The sequence below is a fragment of the Pseudorasbora parva genome, chromosome 2 (assembly GCF_024679245.1).
Source record: "Pseudorasbora parva isolate DD20220531a chromosome 2, ASM2467924v1, whole genome shotgun sequence".
Classification (NCBI taxonomy): domain Eukaryota; kingdom Metazoa; phylum Chordata; class Actinopteri; order Cypriniformes; family Gobionidae; genus Pseudorasbora; species Pseudorasbora parva.
The window spans coordinates 59,200,197-59,222,008 of record NC_090173.1 but is presented as its reverse complement, the minus strand read 5'-3'; the positions used below and the strand labels follow the sequence as shown (position 1 = coordinate 59,222,008).

At 39.1% G+C, this 21,812-nt stretch overlaps 3 protein-coding genes across 3 annotated transcripts; 1 reads left to right on the top strand and 2 right to left on the bottom strand.

Annotated features, from left to right (window-relative positions):
• The first annotated feature begins 9,072 nt into the window (after positions 1-9,072).
• LOC137049412 (uncharacterized) lies at positions 9,073-11,897 on the top strand. The gene is made up of 3 exons (XM_067427965.1): positions 9,073-9,252; positions 9,946-10,155; positions 11,640-11,897. The coding sequence occupies exons 1-3, from the start codon at positions 9,073-9,075 to the stop codon at positions 11,895-11,897; spliced, it is 648 nt and encodes a 215-aa protein (XP_067284066.1).
• Positions 11,898-18,132: 6,235 nt separating this feature from the next.
• On the bottom strand, positions 18,133-18,663 carry LOC137049404 (gastrula zinc finger protein XlCGF57.1-like). Its single transcript, XM_067427960.1, has one exon. It carries the CDS (start codon positions 18,661-18,663, stop codon positions 18,133-18,135), a length of 531 nt encoding a protein of 176 aa, XP_067284061.1.
• On the bottom strand, positions 18,660-19,355 carry LOC137049401 (gastrula zinc finger protein XlCGF8.2DB-like). Its single transcript, XM_067427957.1, has one exon. The coding sequence runs from the start codon at positions 19,353-19,355 to the stop codon at positions 18,660-18,662; it is 696 nt and encodes a 231-aa protein (XP_067284058.1).
• Between the last annotated feature and the right edge of the window lie 2,457 nt (positions 19,356-21,812).

Genomic DNA, 21,812 nt, shown 5'->3' with positions numbered 1-21,812 from the left:
AAATAGCTCAAGTGTCTTGTAAAGAAACAAAGACTGGCTGTGACACTTTCATTGAAGCATGATTTCCCAGTAGAGATCGCTAAACTCCAGCATATGTGTTTGTTTTCAGCTCATCGGCACGCCTTCCGTGTTTAGAGGGAGTGCATGTGCAGGGTTGCCAGATTGCACAGATTAAGTAAACACCAGGAAGAAAGTATATCCTTTTAAAGAGAAAGGCTCTCTTTGGGGGATTTAAGCTCTTTGCTTCTGGCAACCACAAGCATGACTGCTAGTGGAGGCTCCTTATCAACGCAAACCCCAATTTAGAAGTGAGATTTTGACCCAACAACACATTTTAGTATTTTACATCAATATGACATTAGCTTGAGACGTCGACATAGTGGTGTATATTGGTTACTTTACACAACTCAAAACAAAACAAAAATCTATGTGTAGGATGTTAGAATGTGTTGCAGATGTTGACTTGTGAAAGATGCTAAATCTTTCTTACTTTACAACACAACCTAAAACCCACAAAAGACCAACGTCTAATGATGTTAGAATGTGACGTTGTGTGGACATTACCATTATGATATTGTGTGGACATTACCATTATGACATTGTGTGGATGCTGTGTTTTGGTCATCATACCTCATGACTAAATGTCAGTATTTGACGTCATTATGACATTGGCTTGATACATTGGCTCAACGTTGTATTTTGGTTACTTTACAACACAACCTAAAACCCACAAAAGATCAACGTCTAATGATGTTAGAATTTGACGTTTTGTGAACATTACCATTATGATGTTGTGTGGACGTTGTGTTTCGGTCATCATACCTGACTAAATGTCAGTATTTGACATCAATATGATGTTGGCTTGAGACGTTGGCTCACCGTTGGATTTTGGTTAGTTACCACAACCTAAAACCAACAAAAGATCAACGTCTGATGATGTTAGAATTTGACATTGTATATATGTTACCATTATGATGTTGTGTGGACGTAGTGTTTTGTTCATCATACCTCATGAATAAATGTCAGTATTTGACGTCATTGACATTGGGTCAACGTTGTATTTTGGTTACTACAACACAACCTAAAACTCACAAAAGATCAACGTCTAATGATGTTAGAATTTGACGTTGTACAAACGTTACCATCATGATGTTGTGTGGACGTTGTGTTTCGGTCATCATATCTGACTAAATGTCAGTATTTGACATCAATATGATGTTGGCTTGAGATGTTGGCTCATCGTTGGATTTTGGTTAGTTAATACCACAACCTAAAACGAACAAAATATCAACGTGTAATGATGTTAGAATTTGACGTTGTGTGGACGATACCATTATGAAGTTATGTGGATGTTGTTTTTTGGATACTTTACAACACAACCTAAAACGAACAAAATATCAACGTCTAATGATGTTAGAATTTGACGTTGTACAAACGTTACCATCATGATATTGTGTGACAACTTTGGTATTTATAATTTGTGCAAAACATGGCCATCTGCACCTTTAGGGACCAGGATTCCAGCTCAGGGTACTGTTCAACAATGTTGTTGATTTGCCCAGAGATCAGGACATTTTCAAGCATGACAATAAAGGCCAACAATCCTCTCTAGGTTCCAGGTCTGTGTCAACATAACGTATGCAGATAGATATCTGCTCAACACCACTGATGTCCTGCGTCCCATCCATTATTATTGAACACTGCACTACTGGTAAAGCAGTAATTTCCTGTGCAATTCCACAAATTATGGTGTTGCTAATTAAATCCATTATTTCATTTAGAATTGCAGGGCTTGTGTAGCAGTTAGGGGTGTAACGATTCGTTTTAACTACGATTCGATTTGGTTGAAATAAAACAGTCACACTGATTTAAATTTTTGGCTAAAAAGTTACTGAATTGATTTCAAGTTACTGAATCGTTTCGGATCATATCGTTCTAAATGAACCAATATCGTCCTTAAATCATATCGACAACCTCAAATCGTGATACGAATCGAATCGTTACACCCCTATTCTCTGCCATTAAGAGGAGAAGCTGGTGGAAATGTCCTTCCTCTTGCTTGTGCCCCCTCAGAGGCAAGCCTTGTTGGGTCAGGTATTAAACAGCATTGACTATTTTCGACAAATTGAACATGGCCTTCTCTTGTGCTTTTGATGAAATACTGCACAGTTGCACTTTTATTGATTTGTCAGAGTGAATGAATATGGTCACTGCAATGTTGTGAGCTTTGCTGTTTGTATGTTTGTAACAACGATTCGATTCGGTTGAAATAAAACAGTCACACTGATTTACATTTTTGGCTAAAAAGTTACTGAATTGATTTCAAGTCACTGAATCGTTTCGGATCATATCGTTCTAAAAGAACCAATATCGTCCTTAAATCGTATCGACAACCTGGGAGTTTTTAAAAGCCTCAGGAATCTTTTGCAGGTGATTAGAGTTAATTAGTTGATTCAGATGATTAGGTTAATAGCTCGTTTAGAGAACCTTTTCATTAAATGCTATTTTTTTTGAGACAGGATTTTTGGGTTTTCAAGAGCTGTATGCCAAAATCATCAGTATTAAAACAATAAAAGACCTGAAATATTTCAGTTGGTGTGCAATGAATCTAAAATATATGAAAGTTTAATTTTTATCATTACATTATGGAAAATAATTAACTTTATCACAATATGCTATTTTTTTGAGAAGGACCTGTATTTGCAATGCTGTTGAGTTTCTCCAAGGTGCTTTTTGTTTGTTACTCTTTTTCCTGATCAGAGTTGACTTCGACTAGTTGCTGATGACATCATTAATGAACAAATAAGCCTGAACCTTGAGCTGAGACGCAAACACGGGTTTTCTTGTGCCCAGGACAGCTATGGCATATGACACAGCACTGCCTACATAACATTTGCTCATTGCTCCTACATAACAGCTTCTGTATCCGTTCTTTTGTCATATGGTCATTATATTTCTCACAAATTTCTGCTCGTTCTGAATAAGATAAAGATAAGCAGTGTTGCCAGATTGGGTTGACGATTTCCAGCCCAAAAGCTCACTAAAACCCGCCCAATCCAAGAAAAAAACCGCCCAAAATTTTAACTAATAAAATAATGTCATATAATTGTATTGCCATGTCAGTCAAGATTGATTAGCACCATTTTATTTCCTTAAAACAAAATAATGATTAAAAAAATAAAATAAAAAAAATAAATCAATTTCCCATGACTAAGTGGAAACTGTCAAAATCATAAAATTAACCGATGATGACACATGTAGGCTATCATTTTCATATGTCAACAGTAAGAATAAACTAATTTATGTGCAAAAAGTGATGTTATGTGCAAAAATCGAAATAAACAACGTAATTAGCAGGCATTACACACACATTAATGCACGCACACCACCGCCAAAATGTGTCACTCACTGATACATATTGTATAATAATCCTATAACCAAAAATGAACAAGAACGCGTTTATCTTTGTGTTGTGCTTCTTTAGACAGAACTACAGTCACATTATGTATTTCGTTAAGTACATATTTATAGAACATAACGCAGAACAAATTGATTAATCGTTGATTCAAACCTCTTTCAGCAGCTGTGGGGACGAGTAGAACACAGTCTCGGTTTAAAAGGTGCATGTCAGGCCAGTGTGCACATGATGGACAGGATACAGTATAGTTGAGTCATTCATCTGTGCTCTTAGAGTTGGTTAACTAATCTTTGAGTCAGAGGTGTAATCCATGTTTTGAGAGTTGGTTCATTCTTCCACTCATTACTGTATATTTATGTCACTTGCATAGCGATCACTTGAATAGCTACAATTTCGTGCTAAAAACCTGTCATGAATGAGCACGTCTCCCTGCTGATCGCTGATTGGCTGAAAGTACGTGCTCCTTGGCAACGTCAACACCTGCCAGCTGACACTAGGCTTGTTTGAGATGCGCCTTGCCTCGCCTGAAATAAAGGCAAGACTAGGCGGCAGCAGTGAGGGGAGAAGTGAAAAAAGTGCAGGCAAGCCGGACAGTTCTCTCTTCTCGTAGTGGATCAGACGCCTGCGAGATCAGTTGCAGATATCGAGGGATTCACACTCTTGAACTTTGTTGCTGATAAACTAGGATAAACTGGATGTAATTTAAATTCTGTTGCTTTTATATGAAAATAAATACTATGAAAGAGACACCCAAAGTTTTTGTTATTTATTTCCATTCGAAAGGCCTGTTTATCAAGAATTTTTACTTTAATTACATACATGTTTTTATATATTTTTATAAATATGACAACAATCACATAATCCACAGAGTTTGGGAATATTCACACACATCATTTATACACATTAATTCAAGAGTTCACACTCACAAATAATTCAGATAGAATAAATGGTATACGTATTTGGCGTGCTGTCCGAGGAGAGGGCTCCGAGCTCGGTATTTGACCCGAACCCAGAGTACTCCCCACGTATCTCTGGTTAGGAAAGTTAACCAGGTGCGTGTGAGGTAGAAGGGGTGGTGGAGGGATGCTGCAAACTTTGTCAAGGAACATTGGTGAGTTGACTGGGTATTCATGTGATCCTCCACTTGAGCTGATTGGTAGACATGTTGATTACTGATTGGTAACAGCTGGTTGGAATGACATCATGATTGGGTAGATCATTTGAACGTGCTTCTCCCGAACTTAGTTTTTTAAGAAACATCATAACATGATATCAGAGTTTTAAAGTCAAACATTTTAAAATATAACCATACATCATGGTTGTTTAAACCAATAAGCATTAAGCTATGTCGTCAAGCAAGTTGTTTCCCATCGTGCTTTCGGCCAGCGTAGTCAGTGGAGAGCAACTGCGCTCGACTGCAGAATCCGACACATCCGCCTTTCCCTCGCGAGAGATTTTTGACACACGTCAGCATGACATCAGAGCAAGGCGGACCGCCCTCGGACACATTTCTAACCGGCATGCATCTCGCGCTGATCACCGGTGAACGGTTCTGCGCAGATTTTGCTCATCTCAAACAAGCCTTCTATGCTGGGCCTGTGTGTGTCATGATGACTGATTTCATGGAGTAGCCTACATGCACATTTGAGTTTGTCATTAACCCATTAGACTATAAAATGTAGATGTTTGAAAACCCGCCAAACTGACCCCAAACCCGCCCAATCTGGCAACACTGAAGATAAGTAGCACAATAAAGATTACGTGTAGATGAATGCATTAGTGAGTTAATGTGTGTGAATTAATTCTACCTGGCAGCATCTCTTCTAATAGCTGAATGAAGCTGTGAGTTTTAGTTATCAATAAATATATGCTAGAACTTTTCAGTTTCTGAGCTATTTTATTGATAAATCACAGAACTGTGTTGATACATTTCTGCGCTACTGAATGGTTTTGTGTGAGGCGCGATCTCTGCGTGATCACCTATGTGTGTGCGTTGCAATGCAGCACTCATTAGTTTAGCGCGATGATTAACTTACGTGTACAATAAGCGTGCATTCTCCCGATCGATTTTGAGCATCAAGATGGTATAATCAAACATGACTTGTGGAGGGCTCTCTGAGTATGCATTTATTTGTCATTTTTAACTGTTCAAAACAGAGCCTGCGTGTCAGGAAATTATTTATCCTGTTGCGCCCTCTATAGGCCAGCGACTAGTCGACGTCAAGCTTAAAGCGTCATGACAGCATTAAAGGGCTCAGCATTAATTACTCACCCTCATGTCGTTGGACACCTGTAAGACCTTCGTTCATATTCAGAACACAAATGAAGATATTTTTGTTGAAAGCTGATGGCTGAGAAAGGCTTCAGAAAGGCCTCCATGGCATTCAGTATATTTCCACTCACAAGACCCATGAAGGCACTAAAGATGTTGATACAATGTCCATCTTACTACAGTGGCTGTACAATCATTTAACAATGCGACGAAAATAGTTTTTGTGCGCAAGAAAAAAACTAAATAACCACTTTATCCACAAAGTTATTGACCTGAACTCGACGCATGCGCGAGAATATGACGCAGCTCCTCCATTCAGATCTATGGTTCAGATACATGACGGAAGCGATAAGGAGATCGGGTGACTTCATGTCCGAGACCTACACAGAAGACAATAACTTGGCGGATAAAGACATTATTTCAATTTTTTTCCGCACAAAAACTATTTTCGTCGCATTGTAAAATTATTGTACATCCACTGTAGTGAGATGGACTTTGTATCGACGTCTTTAGTGGCTTAATGTGTCTTGTGAGTGGGAATGTAATGAATTGGCCTAGAAATCTAGACGCACCCTAGCGGCAGCAAATCTAATCTGCCTGCGAATGTCGTCTAGCAACTCTCAATACCCTTCTGAGCTGTAAACGCCAAACTCTTGCCGGGCCAATTACATCGTGTATAGAGTCGGTGGGCGGGTCCATAATGACGACGGCCGAGTTGCGTTTGCTTGCTTCTAGTAAACACAGAAACTGGCTTGTCTCCTCCGAATTTGCCTCACTGGCACGACATGCTCAAAACCCGTCTTCGGCGCAATAATTCCGATCTTTCATGTATTCATACTCTTGTGTAATCGACGCCCCTTCCTAAATAAATCTGTCTCTTCCGTGATACCCTGAAAATTTTGAATAATCTGATCTAATATGATTTCTGACCTGTAAGGTTGCCAGAATAATAATCTTACACGGTGTGTTAATAGGCCAGAGGAGAACTGGCACCCCGACTGAGTCTGGTTTCTCCCAAGGTTTATTTTTCTCCATCACGCCCCGATGGAGTTTTGGTTCCTTGCCACTGTCGCCTTTGGCTTGGCTTGCTCAGTTGGGGACACTAAAAATATGATTAAAGTTATTCAACTTATTATACAAATAAAATGTATGAATTAGGTCTTATTTAATTCTATAAACTATAATACTGATCTGCCAACATTGTCGTTATATGATAAATTAAAATAAGCTGATAACATCACTGTTTTCTCCAGTACGACTGTACAGCCAAATCTACCCACAAGAAACCGAGTGCTCTCTGGACTCGGGGCAAGAGACTGAGTCCTCTCTGGACTCAGGGCAATAGACTGAGTGCTCTCGGGGCAAGAGACCGAGTGCTCTCTGGACTCGGAGCAAGAGACCGAGTCCTCTCTGGACTCGGGGCAAGAGACCGAGTGCTCTCTGGACTCGGGGCAAGAGACCGAGTGCTCTCTGGACTCGGGGCAAGAGACGGAGTCCTCTCTGGACTCAGGGCAAGAGACTGAGTGCTCTCTGGACTCGGGGCAATAGACTGAGTGCTCTCGGGGCAAGAGACTGAGTGCTCTCTGGACTTGGGGCAAGAGACTGAGTGCTCTCTGGACTCGGGGCAATAGACCGAGTGCTCTCGGGGCAAGAGACTGAGTGCTCTCTGGACTCGGGGCAATAGACTGAGTGCTCTCGGGGCAAGAGACTGAGTGCTCTCTGGACTTGGGGCAAGAGACTGAGTGCTCTCTGGACTCGGGCCAATAGACTGAGTGCTCTCGGGGCAAGAGACTGAGTGCTCTCTGGACTCGGGGCAATAGACCGAGTGCTCTCTGGACTCGGGGCAAGAGACGGAGTCCTCTCTGGACTCAGGGAAATAGACTGAGTGCTCTCGGGGCAAGAGACTGAGTGCTCTCTGGACTCGGAGCAAGAGACTGAGTGTTCTCTGGACTCGGTGCAAGAGACTGAGTTCTCTCTGGACTCGGGCAATAGACCGAGTGCTCTCTGGACTCGGAGCAAGAGACTGAGTGTTCTCTGGACTCGGTGCAAGAGACTGAGTTCTCTCTGGACTCGGGCAATAGACCGAGTGCTCTCTGGACTCGGGGCAATAGACTGAGTGCTCTCGGGGCAAGAGACTGAGTGCTCTCTGGACCCGGGGCAAGAGACTGAGTGCTCTCTGAACTCGGGGCAATAGACCGAGTGCTCTCTGGACTCGGTGCAAGAGACTGAGTCCTCTCTGGACTCGGGGCAAGAGACTGAGTGCTCAGTATCAGTCTGAGGACTCAGTGTCTGGGGAATCTCTGTGGAGAGTGGGGGAGGGAAAAATCATTGGCCAAAGGTTACTATCTTGTCATGTGCCTTGGCGATACTTTCTGATTGGGGGAGGGGAGAGTGAAGATCATTGGGCAAATGTTACCATCCTGACATCAGGTGCCTTGGTGATATTTTCTGATTGGACCGCTGCCAGGTTCATTACCAGTGACCCCAGTCTTACTTCACCACTCAGCAACAACTCAGCAAGCAAGCAACTGCTTTGTAAGGTGAGAAGCTTTTATGATTTTAATACACTGGTGAAGATGTGATAGTGTTATAAACTATATTCTGACAGGATTTGGTCTCAGAGAATGGGTTCTGACAGGAAAAAGTATTTTCTGATGTACTTTTTCAAGTTATTTCAAATTATGTTCATGATTTTTATACAGTTGATAAGAAATGACAGTATAATAAGATGTATTCTGACAGGATTTGGTCTCTGAGAATGGGTTCTGACAGGAAAAAGTATTTTCTGATGTACTTTTTCAAGTTATTTCAAATTATGTTCATGATTTTTATACAGTTGGTGAAGATGTGATAGTGTTATAAACTATATTCTGACAGGATTTGGTCTCAGAGAATGGGTTCTGACAGGAAAAAGTATTTTTTGATGTACTTTTTCAAATTATGTTCATGATTTTTATACAGTTGATAAGAAAAGACAGTATAATAAGATGTATTCTGACAGGATTTGGTCTCTAAAACGGGGTTGTGAAAATGTTTTAAAATTATTGCTTTCATTTCACTTTTATGAAAAGAAAAATGTATTTGCTAGAGTTTTGACAAGTACCTTTCTCTGTATTTTCTTTTCTTCAGGATGGCAACTTCAACTCCTAACCCAGCACTTTTGCCGTGCAAGTGTGTGGCGACCCGAACTATCCAAAGAGCCTTAACATACGAAATGAAGGGAGGAAAAATTACAGCATCCAAATTAAAAATAGAGACAACTAGTGTTCTGACAGATGGGCAATGCATATATCTGAATAAAAAAGAAGGGGTAACTGCTGAATTTGAGGAGGGGGCCAGCTATATTCTGCAAAAATGTAAAATTGCACATGCATTCGGACAAATGTATTTATATGTTGACCCAGGGACCATCAAATTTAAAACTCTCCCTCAAGAAATTACTGAGTTGGCAGAGGAGGCTGCCAAACATGCCCTATGTCCACCTTCACCACTTCTGAGTGGTGAAGAAGTGGACATTTTCAGCAAAGGAGGCTACCTAAGCCTGCAAGGGCAGGTCAAAGAAGTGAGTAAATTTTCTATCCATCCATCCATCTATACATCTAACCTTATACACTTTATTAACTTTAACATTATTACCTTTGCATTGTTCAGTTCCAAGTTGCCTTGAACAGAAAATTTGAAAAATAGACAGTGATAAAGTGATAATGGCAGTGATCTGCAATGTGCCAGATTCAATTCAAGATTGACACTTAAAGAGTTCACTGTTCAAAACTTAGAATTTTTCTAATTACTTCAATTATTAAAACTACTATTTAGCACAATTAGCACTATGGGGTTTTGTGAGTCATGTGCATTTTTTTGTACATATTTTGTGACTGTCAGCTGAATAGTCTCTAAGACATACTCAATAATACATTACAACATTGTATCATATTATTTATTCTGAATTAAGTTGTGTATCTAACTGATTTTTCAAAGTTATAAAACAGTCAACATGCAAATTAATAGGATACAACATGTATAGATCTTGTAGTCTTCATTTGTCTATCACTATGGCACTGTGATTTCAACATTCATCCTGGAAGCCTCAACATGGTATATTTTGGATGTCTCCCTTATTTGGAAAACAAATCACGTGAATTAACTGAACTGATAAAATAAAAATTACAAAATGAAAGAAACATTTGCAATGCTGAGGAAATCCAGGTTCAAGCATAACTGTTTTATACTCACCCATGAATTTTGTATTTTCTAGGTGCATGGTGTGAGGATGACGCGGACCCAAGTCCCCATTGTGGATGCCCAGCTGCAATGTGGCCAGAGGGTATTAGCCGTGTCGCTGTGGAGGGATGTGGCGCTCACCGACCTGTATGCAGGTGACGAGGTGGTGATTACCCACCTTCGTCCCTGCATCCTCAGCAAAGGGGAAGGAAAATACCATTCTTCGGCCTACACATCTGTGGACGTACGTAATGCACAAAAACGTCTTTTTATAAATTTGAGTAGAACATATTTTCTTTTTCTTTCTTTTATTTATTTATATAGCACACATAATACAACAGACATTGCCCAAGGTGCTTCACAGATAGTAAGATAAAACACTAAGTTAAAAAGTTTCATACAAACAATCACTACAATATAAAACAAAACACAAGTACATGACGTTACAGCAAGACACACCAACACTAGATCACTTCCATGCAACAGGCCAGGCCGCACTAGACTGATCCCCAAACAACATCTAAAAAATAGGTTTTCAACAATGATTTAAACATACCTAAAGACGTTGCTGATATGACTGAGTTCGGAAGATCATTCCACAGTTTTGGACCCACTCGAGAGAACGCTCTATCACCTTTATGTTTATAATTTGTTCTTGAAATCACAAGGAGAGTTCGATTTTCCGATCTTAATGACCTAGGTGGGATATATAACGATAATAGCTCAGAAAGGTATGGTGGGGCCAAATTATGTAGTGCTTTATAAACGAGAACAATAATCTTGTAGTGCACCCTATACTCGACTGGTAGCCAATTTAATGATCTCAATAAAGGTGTAATATGATCCATTTTCTTGGCTGACTTAATCAATCTGACTGCAGCATTTTGTATATTTTGCAAGCGTGCCAGAGCTTTTTTCTCAATCCCAGCATACAGTGAACTACAATAATCCATTCTGGAGAAAACAACCGCAGAAATAGCTCTCTCAAAATCTCTCTGAGACAGAAAAGGCTTGGTCTTTGCTAAGAGCTTTAAATGAAAAAAAACTAGATTTAACTACCGAATTTATTTGTTTATCCATTTTTAGCTCAGAGTCTAAGATAAAGCCAAGGCTTTTAACCCTGTCAGAAATGGCAACTGCCAAGGGAGTCCCTTTTAATCCCTCTGAAATTAAGTGAGAATTTGGACCGAAAACTATAACTTCGGTTTTCTCCTCGTTCAGTTTTAATAAATTTGCTGCCAACCAGTCTTTCACCTCCTGAAAACAGGTTAATAAGTTACAGAAAGTATTGCAGTTTGACTGTTTAACCGAAAAATAAATCTGTACGTCATCCGCGTAACAATGAAAAGATATGTTGTGTTTCCGAAAGATAGAACCCAGAGGTAGCATATACAGAGAGAATAAAATGGGAGCTAAAATTGAGCCTTGGGGAACCCCACATTCCTTGGGGAATATCCTTGTCTCTTGTCTCCATATTTTGGAGTTGTAAACATCTCAATGGATAAATATCACATGAATATAAGCGTGACTGTAATATGATAATATCCAAAATTTACAAGGTTTTTTTTATATACAGCATGTTAATAAACAAGAATTTAATACCCAGAAATGCAAACTTATACAAAAAGAAATACACTCACAGTGAGGTGTTCCAGTACTAATTCACTGAACCTTGCAGTACTTACTTTTCCCTTTTTTTTTACTTACTTATTTATTACTGCTTTCCAGATCACTGAGGGGCAGCTCCAGGAGATTGTGGCAGAAGTTATCGGTGTCTCTGAGGTCAGCGACACCTTCCACCTCCTAAGCACTGATCTTGAAGTGTTTATTGTTCCTCAGAATATCGTCCTGGGTACTCCAGAGGACATAATAAACAACCTGCCCTTGCAGGTTAAACTCAAACATAAAAATCGGAGGGTGATTGAAATTAAATCAGTGGACAATTCGTTTGTATATAGTTTGTTAAAAAAAAAAAAAAAAGATTAATCAGTTTCTCTTCCTCCCCCCAATATTTAATGTTTTTTATAAGCTCTTTTTTCTTGTGTTCTTGTATATAATTAGTTCCAGACGAACTTCACCTATGTATAGATTGATTAGTTCCTCACCCCTTTTTTTCCCACCCTCCCCTTTAATATTTAATGTTTTTTCTAAGCCCTTTTTAGCGTGCGTGTTCTTGTTTAGGTTGTATATAGTTTGTTCCAAATTTGTTCTTTAATAACTTGTTAAAGAAAATAAAAATATAATTGTACATATTTCAAAGTGTTGTCTTCTCTATACCATCCATCCTTCCTCTAACATCGATATCTTCAGTTGAGTCACCTTCAAGATCAACCAATCTTACAGGTTTGAAAAAAACATGGAGGCAGGTAAATGGTGACAGAATTTTCCTTTTTGACCTATCACTTGAAATAACTGACATCTTAAGACATTTTCGTTAAAGCAGCTTTGATATATAGCAACACTTTATAATAACAATCAGTTATTTGTTAATGATGAATGATCATTGACAAAAACATGGATATACTGAACTATATACATAGAAATACATAAATATCTTTGAATGATAACATTTACTAGTGATGAATGGTTTACAATGGTTTAAACGATTCATTCATGCATTTACACATCATAAGAGGTATTGAACACTGTGTTTATAAATTATATAGTGTGATTTATAAATGCTAAAAAAAATGCATTTATATTTATAAATGATTTATAAATGCTTTTTTTCTTTTTCTTTTAAATACATGAAACGTTTTATGTTTAAAACAAAACATTATTAATACCCTTTATTAATTAGCTCTTAATCCCCTTTGAGCTGAATTATGCTAAACCATGCTATTTCAGATGTTCTCAGCAATGGAAAGATGAATTTTGATACTGAATACATCAGCTTGATTGTCTGTAACTCAAAAACATACTTATTGTCGATTATTGCTGGTGATACTGTAAAAATGACTAATGTCGATTGAGTTAATACAGTAAACGTTTTTGTGTGGGCACAGACAAAACATGTTTATGTATTAGTTAACTGCTTTTTATGCATTACAAAATCGAATAACTTTTTTAGTAGCATGAAAAACAACAGGATTATAAATTAATATTTCACTTACACCGTATCTGCACTTTTCCAGAGAATTGGAACTGGCACGCAGACGCTTGGCTGACTGACTGGCTGAGCACATGGCGGTGAAAACTCCCGCGAATCCGCTATTGCTTAATTCACCTGAAACTAATCTAAACTAATCTGATTGGTTATTCCATCATGAGCTCACCAGAGATGTGTGTGATTGGTTGTTATGCTCAACGCTGAAAGTACTTCAGTTGAATTATTTTGATTGTGTTGTTGGATTTTTTCAACCCTGGTCGAATATGCAGTTTTGCCCATTTTTGAAGGAAGCAGGGCAGTTGTGTCTTATAATGTAGCAATTGAATTTTCCCATTGCCTTCACTGTTACTGTGACTATGACAACGTGCACCCATCAGCACATTAGATCTCTCTCTCTCTCTCTCTCTCTCTCTCTCTCTCTCTCTCTCTCTCTCTCTCTCTCTCAAAACTCAAACTATTTAAAACTTTAAACGTATCAAACTATTTAAAACTTTAAACGTATCAAACTATTTAAAACTTTAAACTTATCAAACTATTTAAAAAAATTATCTGTCTGTCTGTCTGTCTGTCTGTCTGTCTGTCTATCTATCTATATATCTATATCTTTAAACTTATCAAACTATTTTAAACTTTAAACTTATTAAACTATTTTAAACTTATCAAACTATTTTAAACTTTAAACTTATTAAACTATTTCAAACTTTAAACTTATTAAACTATTTCAGACCTTTTCAAACTTTCTGATCAACTCTCTTCCAAGCCAACTTAAAGTTTGTCTTCAAACTTTTAAATCTAGTTCATTTTGTTGCTGTTTGGGGTGTCTACTCTTTAAACCTTTAAATATATTCTTCTCTACTCTTGGATGAATGGATACCCTTCATTTATATATGTGACCAAAATAAGAGTGTTACAACTGTTTTTATAACATGCGCTTTAAAAAATGTTGTGATTGCACTAATTAGTTTATCCACAAGGAAGCAACCGTGCTCTAGGGGTGTCGATTCATAAGCAGTCAAAATAAAACACACCAGAATGCATGCAAGCTACAATGGAGGGCTAATAGGGATGAAACAGTATGAAAACATTACGCGATTACAGTTAATTTTTTATTATTGGACAAAAAAGCTCCACAAGTAGTAATACACGAAACAGGATCGTGGTTGGGAAACACTGACCTAGAATACTGTCTAACACTTGATGGCCGCTCTGTCAAGTCTTTGTCGTCAGTTAAGAACCTGGGTGTGTTCTAGATCAGATGGTGGACCTGCGCCTGGACATGGCCAACATATCTCTGAAATGTATGCAGAGAGCGTTTCAATTAAAGTCCCTCCGTAAATGCTGCATCGACACGACATCCTCAATAAACCCGTCTCTGGCACGACGACTCCAATCTTTTGAATATTCTTACAAATATCTACAAACCCTATCCAAAAAAGTTGGGACACTGTACAAATAGTGAATAAAAACAGAATGCAAAGATGTGGAAGTTTCAAATTTCAATATTTTATTCAGAATACAAGATCGATGACATATCCAATGTTTAAACTGAGAAAAATTATAATTTTAAAGGAAAAAAATTGATTTTAAATTCAATGGCATCAACACATCTCAAAAAAGTTGGGACAAGGGGATGTTTACCACTGTGTGGCATCCCCTCTTCTTTTTATAACAGTCTGCAAACGTCTGAGGACTGAGAAGACAAGTTGCTCAAGTTTAGGAATATGAATGTTGTCCTATTCTAGTCTAATACAGGCTTCTAGTTGCTCAACTGTCTTAGGTCTTCTTTGTCGCATCTTCCTCTTTATGATGGGCCAGATGTAGGGCTGGGATAAACGATTATTTTTTAAACGATTAATCTAGCGATTATTTTTTCGATGCATTGATTAATCTAACGATTAATTTTCCCTTTCCGATTCGGTTACAATTCGATTCGATTACCGATTATCTCCCCATTAATTGCCTAATAGCAATTTATACATGTTGATTTAATTTTCTGAATGAAAAACGAATTCCTTAACATTGCAATATATGTTTATTGCTCTTAAAATTCCAAAGTAAGACTATACAAGAGCAATGCATTCAATAAAACCTTGAAAACATAAAGTAGGCTACACACACACACACACACACACACAAACACACAAATAAAAAAGTATTAACCTACAACAAAGAAACATATTATACGATTTTTCTATGTATGCAACTCAGCCTACAGGCTATGCCCATCGATTAAATATCAACAAGTTGGTTAATCAAATCCGGGGACACACTGCAAGCGTGAGCGTCTCGGCTGCGTGGCGTGTCCGTTTTTGTTTCGGCTCCCATGTTAACAGGTTGGAGTTTGCACACTTGATGACTGTGACGCGCGGAAAACGCGTGCATGCTGGAAATAGAAGAGCGCCTATTTTTCACGTGTGTTGGGAGCGTCTCCAGGCAAAACAGAATAGGAAAAGATGTTTATATATCATTTTGACACGAATACATATTATTAAATTACATTTTCATGTTTGAAAGTCTGTAGGTTTACATAAATGCAGATATAGGCCTAATTGTAATAATAAAAAACGTCAATTATCGATTTTGAAATGTTGCAACTGTCAATACAGAACGAAATATTCTGTAGCCTATTTTGCCGTCAATACCATAGATATGTGGCTACTCCCGACGTTTTCTTTGCTGTATCAGTAGGCTATTTATGTTTAACATTAGGAATAGGGCTTCCCTCCGCATCAATAGCAGCAGCAGCGCCGCGTCAGACACGCTTCTATAGTTTCCAAAGGCAGAGAAAACGCCACGCAGCCCCGTGGCTGATCCGCAACAGAAACGCCACGCGCATCCGCGGCATGACAGTGAAAACAGTTACATGTAGAGTGCATTATGGGCGCCAATATTCCGTTTAAAACCGGAATAGTCCTGGGATGAAACTGCTCACTTAAAGGATGGATACCCTCGGTCACATCAGCGCGATTAGACATTGAACATTTTAAATTTAAAACAGCTTATTATGTAGGTAACGTAGCCAATGTGTCCGATGCTTTCACTTGATGCAAACGTTTTTTTTTTGTGTGATTAAAATACATCAAATATTACCAAAACATCTGTCTTCCTATGTGCAGACATTTGTTTATGTAGCCGTGACAACAAAACGCGTGCGCGCATGCCTGTGATACTCCGTGCATGCGCACCGCGCGCCAACCTCATAGACTGTGGCCAACCCGCAAGCCTTGCACTTCTGAAAGTCTGAGGAGCCACTCGTGTTGCTACCATAGATATACATAATAAATAATATACTTAATTACATAAAATACTTTATTATGTACATCTATGGTTGCTACTACTCTCCGGCGCCGCCATCTTTATTTTGAGTCTGACGAATCGACGCGCATATTTTGCGTCAACGTATTTTTTGCGTCGACGTCATCGATGACGTCGACGCGTTGTCCCAGCCCTAGCCAGATGTTTTCTATACAAACTGATCTCATGAAATGGCATATGTATGACACCAATTCGTATGTCATTTTGGCGTGCTATCAAGACGCATAATCGCTTTTTACCGTGTTTATCAATGCCGTTACATTCTATTCCCCCCCCCACACTGCACCTACCCCAAAACCTACCCATCACACACACAGAGCCCCTAAACCTACCCATCACAAGAAACATTCTGCATTTTTACATTTTCAAAAAAACAATTTAGTATGTTTATAAATCCATTTACCTTGTGGACACACATATTCAGACACATTTTGAACCGTAACTCAAACTCTTCCCTAAACCTACCCATTTGTGTTTTACAAAAAACAGGATAACAGGCAGATACAACTGAACGCATAATTTATTCAGAAAGTACAAATATCCCAATTGTTCCGAGGCCAAACGATTGATTTGTGTGAAGAAAATCCCCAAAAGCGATCAGAACATCAAGTCCATCCGCCAAAGATTAATACATTTCAAATATTGCCGCCGGAAGAACCGTCACGTCAGCTTTGACAGCATTGGCTGTCGTGTGTCTCGTGACCAATTGCGTCATTACTTCAGCTTTGATTGTAAAATGCCATTGGCTCTCGTGTGTCTCGTGACCGATCGCGTCACTTGCCGTGTGTATCATTTGAATTAGAAATATGAATGAACGACTGCGGGTGTGTGTGTGTTCTGTTCGCAAAGGAGCGCGATCATCATTTCAACGACTAAAACATTAAGATCAACTGTGTTCTTCACATGAAGATGTCGTATGACTTGAGAAAACTTGGAATGCAACATGAGTTAATTCTTCTATACTGTATTTTAGTCAGTTTTTGCAATAAATACATGTGACTGTACATTTATTTGCCTGTTAAAATGCAAGGTTTTCCCTGAAAGAGATGACATCTGGATGGGAGCATATATTTTTCTAGAACTTGGATATACCTTTCAGCATTGATGGTGCCTTTCCAATGTTTCCCATGCCACATGCACTCATGCAACCCCATACCATCAGAGATGCAGCTTCTGAACTGAGCGCTGATAACAACTTGGGTTGTCCTTGTCCTCTTTAGTCCGGATGACATGGTGTCCCAGTTTTTTAAAACAAACTTCAAATTTTGATTCATCTATCCACAGAACAGTTTTCGACTTTTCCATGGTTTTAATGATAATTCAAATTGAAACAATATTACTTACAGTCAGTAACTTGTACAGTAATTATAGTGAAAACGGTAATCATTCCATCCCTAAGGGGTACACAGATAAGAGATTGTGCAAAGAGGTTAGAAAGTCCCTAATTTTTACAATTCTAGCATGAAAGAATACAAAGATATTTACATGGGCTGTAACTCATGGCGAGAGTTTGTTCAAAACCCCATTGAATGCATATGTACGCATAGGAGTCAAAATAAGTATACTTTGCAATGCAGTCTGTTTGACTGCACATATACGCGTAAAAAAACCCCAAAAAAAACATTTTCTCATAAGTGACTCCTCATGTGGCGCTTAAAGGTGACTCTATATCTGAAACTCTCTCCACAGAGATCACAAATGAACGGCTTCTCTCCAGTGTGAGTTCTTATGTGTCTGCTAAGATTTATTTTATTATTGAAACTCTTTCCACACTGAGGGCACACGTAAGGCTTCTCTTCAAGGCTCTTCAGTGTGAATTATCATGTGTCTGTTAAGGGTTTCTTTTCTGCTGAAACTCTTTCCACACTGTTGGCAGGTGAACGGCTTCTCTCCAGTCTGAACTCTCATGTGTGTGCTAAGAATAGTTTTATTATGGAAACTCTTTCCACACTGAGGACAGGTGTACGGCTTCTCTCCAGTGTGAATTCTCATGTGACGATCAAGACTTCCCTTTTGGTTGAAAGTCTTACCACACTGAGGGCAGGTGAAAAGCTTCTCTTCAGTGTGCATTCTCATGTGCTTGTTAAGGGTTCCTTTTTGGTTGAAACTTTTCCCACAATGTTGGCAGGTGAACGGCTTCTCTCCAGTGTGAACTCTTAAGTGGTCTTGAAAGTGTCCTTTCTGTTTGAAACTCTTTTCACAATGAGGGCATGTGTAGAGTTTCTCTTCAGAGTGAACTCTCATGTGGACTTTAAGGTTTCCATGTTGTTCAAAACCCTTTCCACACTGTTTGCAGGTGTAGGAGCTCTCGCCAGTGTCAATGTTCATGTAATAATATTTCTTTTTTGGCTTAAACCTTTTCCACACACTTGGCAGGTGTACGGCTTCTCTCCAGTGTGAATTCTGATGTGACGAGCAAGACTTCCCTTTCGGTTGAAACTCTTTCCACACTGTGGGCAGGTCAACGGCTTCTCTCCAGTGTGAACTCTCATGTGACGATCTATACTTCCTTTTTGGTTGAAACTTTTCCCACACTGTTGGCAGGTGAACGGCCTCTCTCCAGTGTGAATTCTCATGTGTTTGCTAAGATTTATTTTATTATTGAAATTCTTTCCACACTGAGGGCAGGTGAAAAGCTTCTCTCCAGTGTGAATTCTCATGTGCTTGTTAAGGGTTCCTTTTCGGTTGAAACTCTTCCCACATTGTTTGCAGGTGAACGGCTTCTCTCCAGTGTGAATCCTTAAGTGCTCTTGAAAGTGTCCTTTCTTTTTGAAACTCTTTTCACAATGAGGGCAGGTGTAGGGTTTCTCTCCAGAGTGAACTCTCATGTGGTCTGTAAGATTTCCTTGTCTATTGAAACTCTTTCTACCCTGAAAGTGGGTGAAATAACTTTTAGTTTCTTTCTTTTCAGTCTGTGAGCAACTAAAATATTTTTCTTCGGTTATGAAATCATGATAATCCTCATAGTGATCTTTTTCTTCCATTTCCTTTAGTATTTCACACTCTTCTTTCAACAGCATCAAGTCTAAGGCAAAAAAAGACCAAAGTTAAACTTATAGCACAACACAACAGGCATCAAAACATTTATACATGTAAAGCATTAACCCCTAGAGGACTGACATGACCAACTCGCTTTTTTCATTTCAGTGTGAAATAGACTCAAAATACTCCTAGGTGCACTCACAATAAAAACTAAAAAAAAGATATGATGTGTGATCTGCCGCCTCGCTCTCAATGAAGTCCATTCTGATACTCTTCAGAAAGTGAACTGCAACTCAGTGAGTACTTGTCACACAAACATGAATCATAAATCATAAGTCTAAAATGACAGTTTTAATAGGAATTGTATGTAAGATTTTGGCCAAAACTGGTACTGCAATCACTATCCCTCTCCCCCTCCCCCCTGACTCGAGGTTGCCAGATAGGCTGCAGGATCAGCAGGATCATTTGTAGCTGCAGCTGTGGTAACTAGAGCAGATCTGGCAACCCAGATGCCGAAACACTACTGACTTTGTGATTGGTAGATAGGTGGAGGGCGGAGCTTCAGGCCAAAACATAACATGTCAACAGTTGAGGGCTGCAACAACAACTTTTAAATGACAATATCCTGGCCAGACTACTGTTGTCAATGACACAAGTGTTTGAAATTTACATGATTTCTTAATGTCTAGTGACATATCAGGGCCCTTTTATGATTTATGATACATTTGTTACACACAGATCCTTTAAATAATGTAAATCAAATCAAACTCAAATATACTCTGTTTATGTATTCTGTTTAAAAAGAGAGATATCAGTCGTTTGTGTGCTGTATTCAAAGTCTAATTCTGAGGAGATTAGGGCTGAAACAATATTTGAATGCAAAAAAACAACAACATTGAGGCAAATTCATTTGCCTCAAAGCTTTGTTTAGTTCTTTTAACTACACATTCTGGTTGCAGAAAGACACTATTTCTGTAAGGACTCGATGTTGACGATTACATTTACATTTAATCATTTAGCAGACGCTTTTATCCAAAGCGACTTACAAAAAATGGAGAGTAATAGAAGCAACGAAACAGACAAGGCCAACAACCTGTAAGAGCTGTAAGAAATCTCAATTAATTAGCACAGTACACTTTTTTTTTTTTAAGACATCTACAACAAAAACTCACGTACACAAAATGCCGAACACTGGATTTTGATGGCTATGATAACAACCCATTAGGACTAAGGCTGTTGCCCCAGCTGTTGTCGTTAATGCAGATTCAGTGGCCCAATGGGTTGGTTTTGTATGGCATTCTAGCTAAACGCGCAGCAATAGCCATCTACAACAAAAACTCACGTACGCAAAATACAGAACACTGGATTCTGATAGTTATCATAACTATGTAACATACCCGCCTGAAGGCACAAATCCGGATGAGAGACGTAGATATGATCCAGGAGTGTGCGCTTTTTGGTCGTTGCTGTGGTGATCAGTAAGTGCTATTCTGTAAGTGCTATTCTGTATTGGTCAAGTGCAAATGGAAAAGATGTGTCTTAAGATGTTTTTTAAATATGGCTACAGACTCGGCAGCATGAATTGAGATCGGCAGGTCATTCCACCAGGTGGGAACGGTCCAGGAGAATGTTCGTGAGAGCGATTTCATGCCTCTTTGGGATGGAACCACAAGGCGCCGCTCACTCGCAGAACGTAAGCTTCTGGAGGGTGTGTAAGTCTGAACAAGTGAGTTTAGGTATATTGGTGCAGAGCCAGTGGTTGTTTTGTAGGCGATAACTAGTGCCTTGAATTTGATGCGAGCAGCCATTGGCACACAGTGCAGTTTGATGAAGAGAGGCGTAACATGCGCTCTCTTCGGCTCATTAAAGACCACTCTCGCCGCTGCATTCTGGATCAGCCGCAAGGGTTTGATAGTGCATGCTGGAAGCCCAGCCAGAAGAGCATTACAATAATCCAGTCTGGAGAGAACAAGAGCCTGAACCAGGTGTTGTGCAGCCTGTTCTGATAGGAAGGGTCTGATCTTTCTAATGTTGTATAAAGCAAATCTGCAGGACCGGGCTGTTGCAGTAATGTGGTCAGTGAAGTTTAACTGGTCATCAATCACAACTCCAAGGTTTCTTGCTGTCCTTGATGGAGTTATGGTCGATGAACCAAGCTGAATGGAGAAATTTTGATGAAGTGCTGGGTTGGTTCAGAAAACAAGTAATTCTTTCTTTGCAAGATTGAGTTTAAGATGATGCTCTTTCATCCAGTCAGAAATGTCTGTCAGACAGGCAGCGATACGAACACTGACTGTAGGATCATCTGGTTGAAATGAGAAGTAGAGTTGAGTGTCATCAGCATAGCAGTGATAGGAGAAGCCGTGTTTCTGAATGACAGAACCTAATGATGACATGTAGATGGAGAAGAGAAGTGGTCCAAGGACTGAGCCCTGTGGAACCCCAGTAGCTAGATGATGTGAATTAGACACTACACCTCTCCATGACACCCTGTA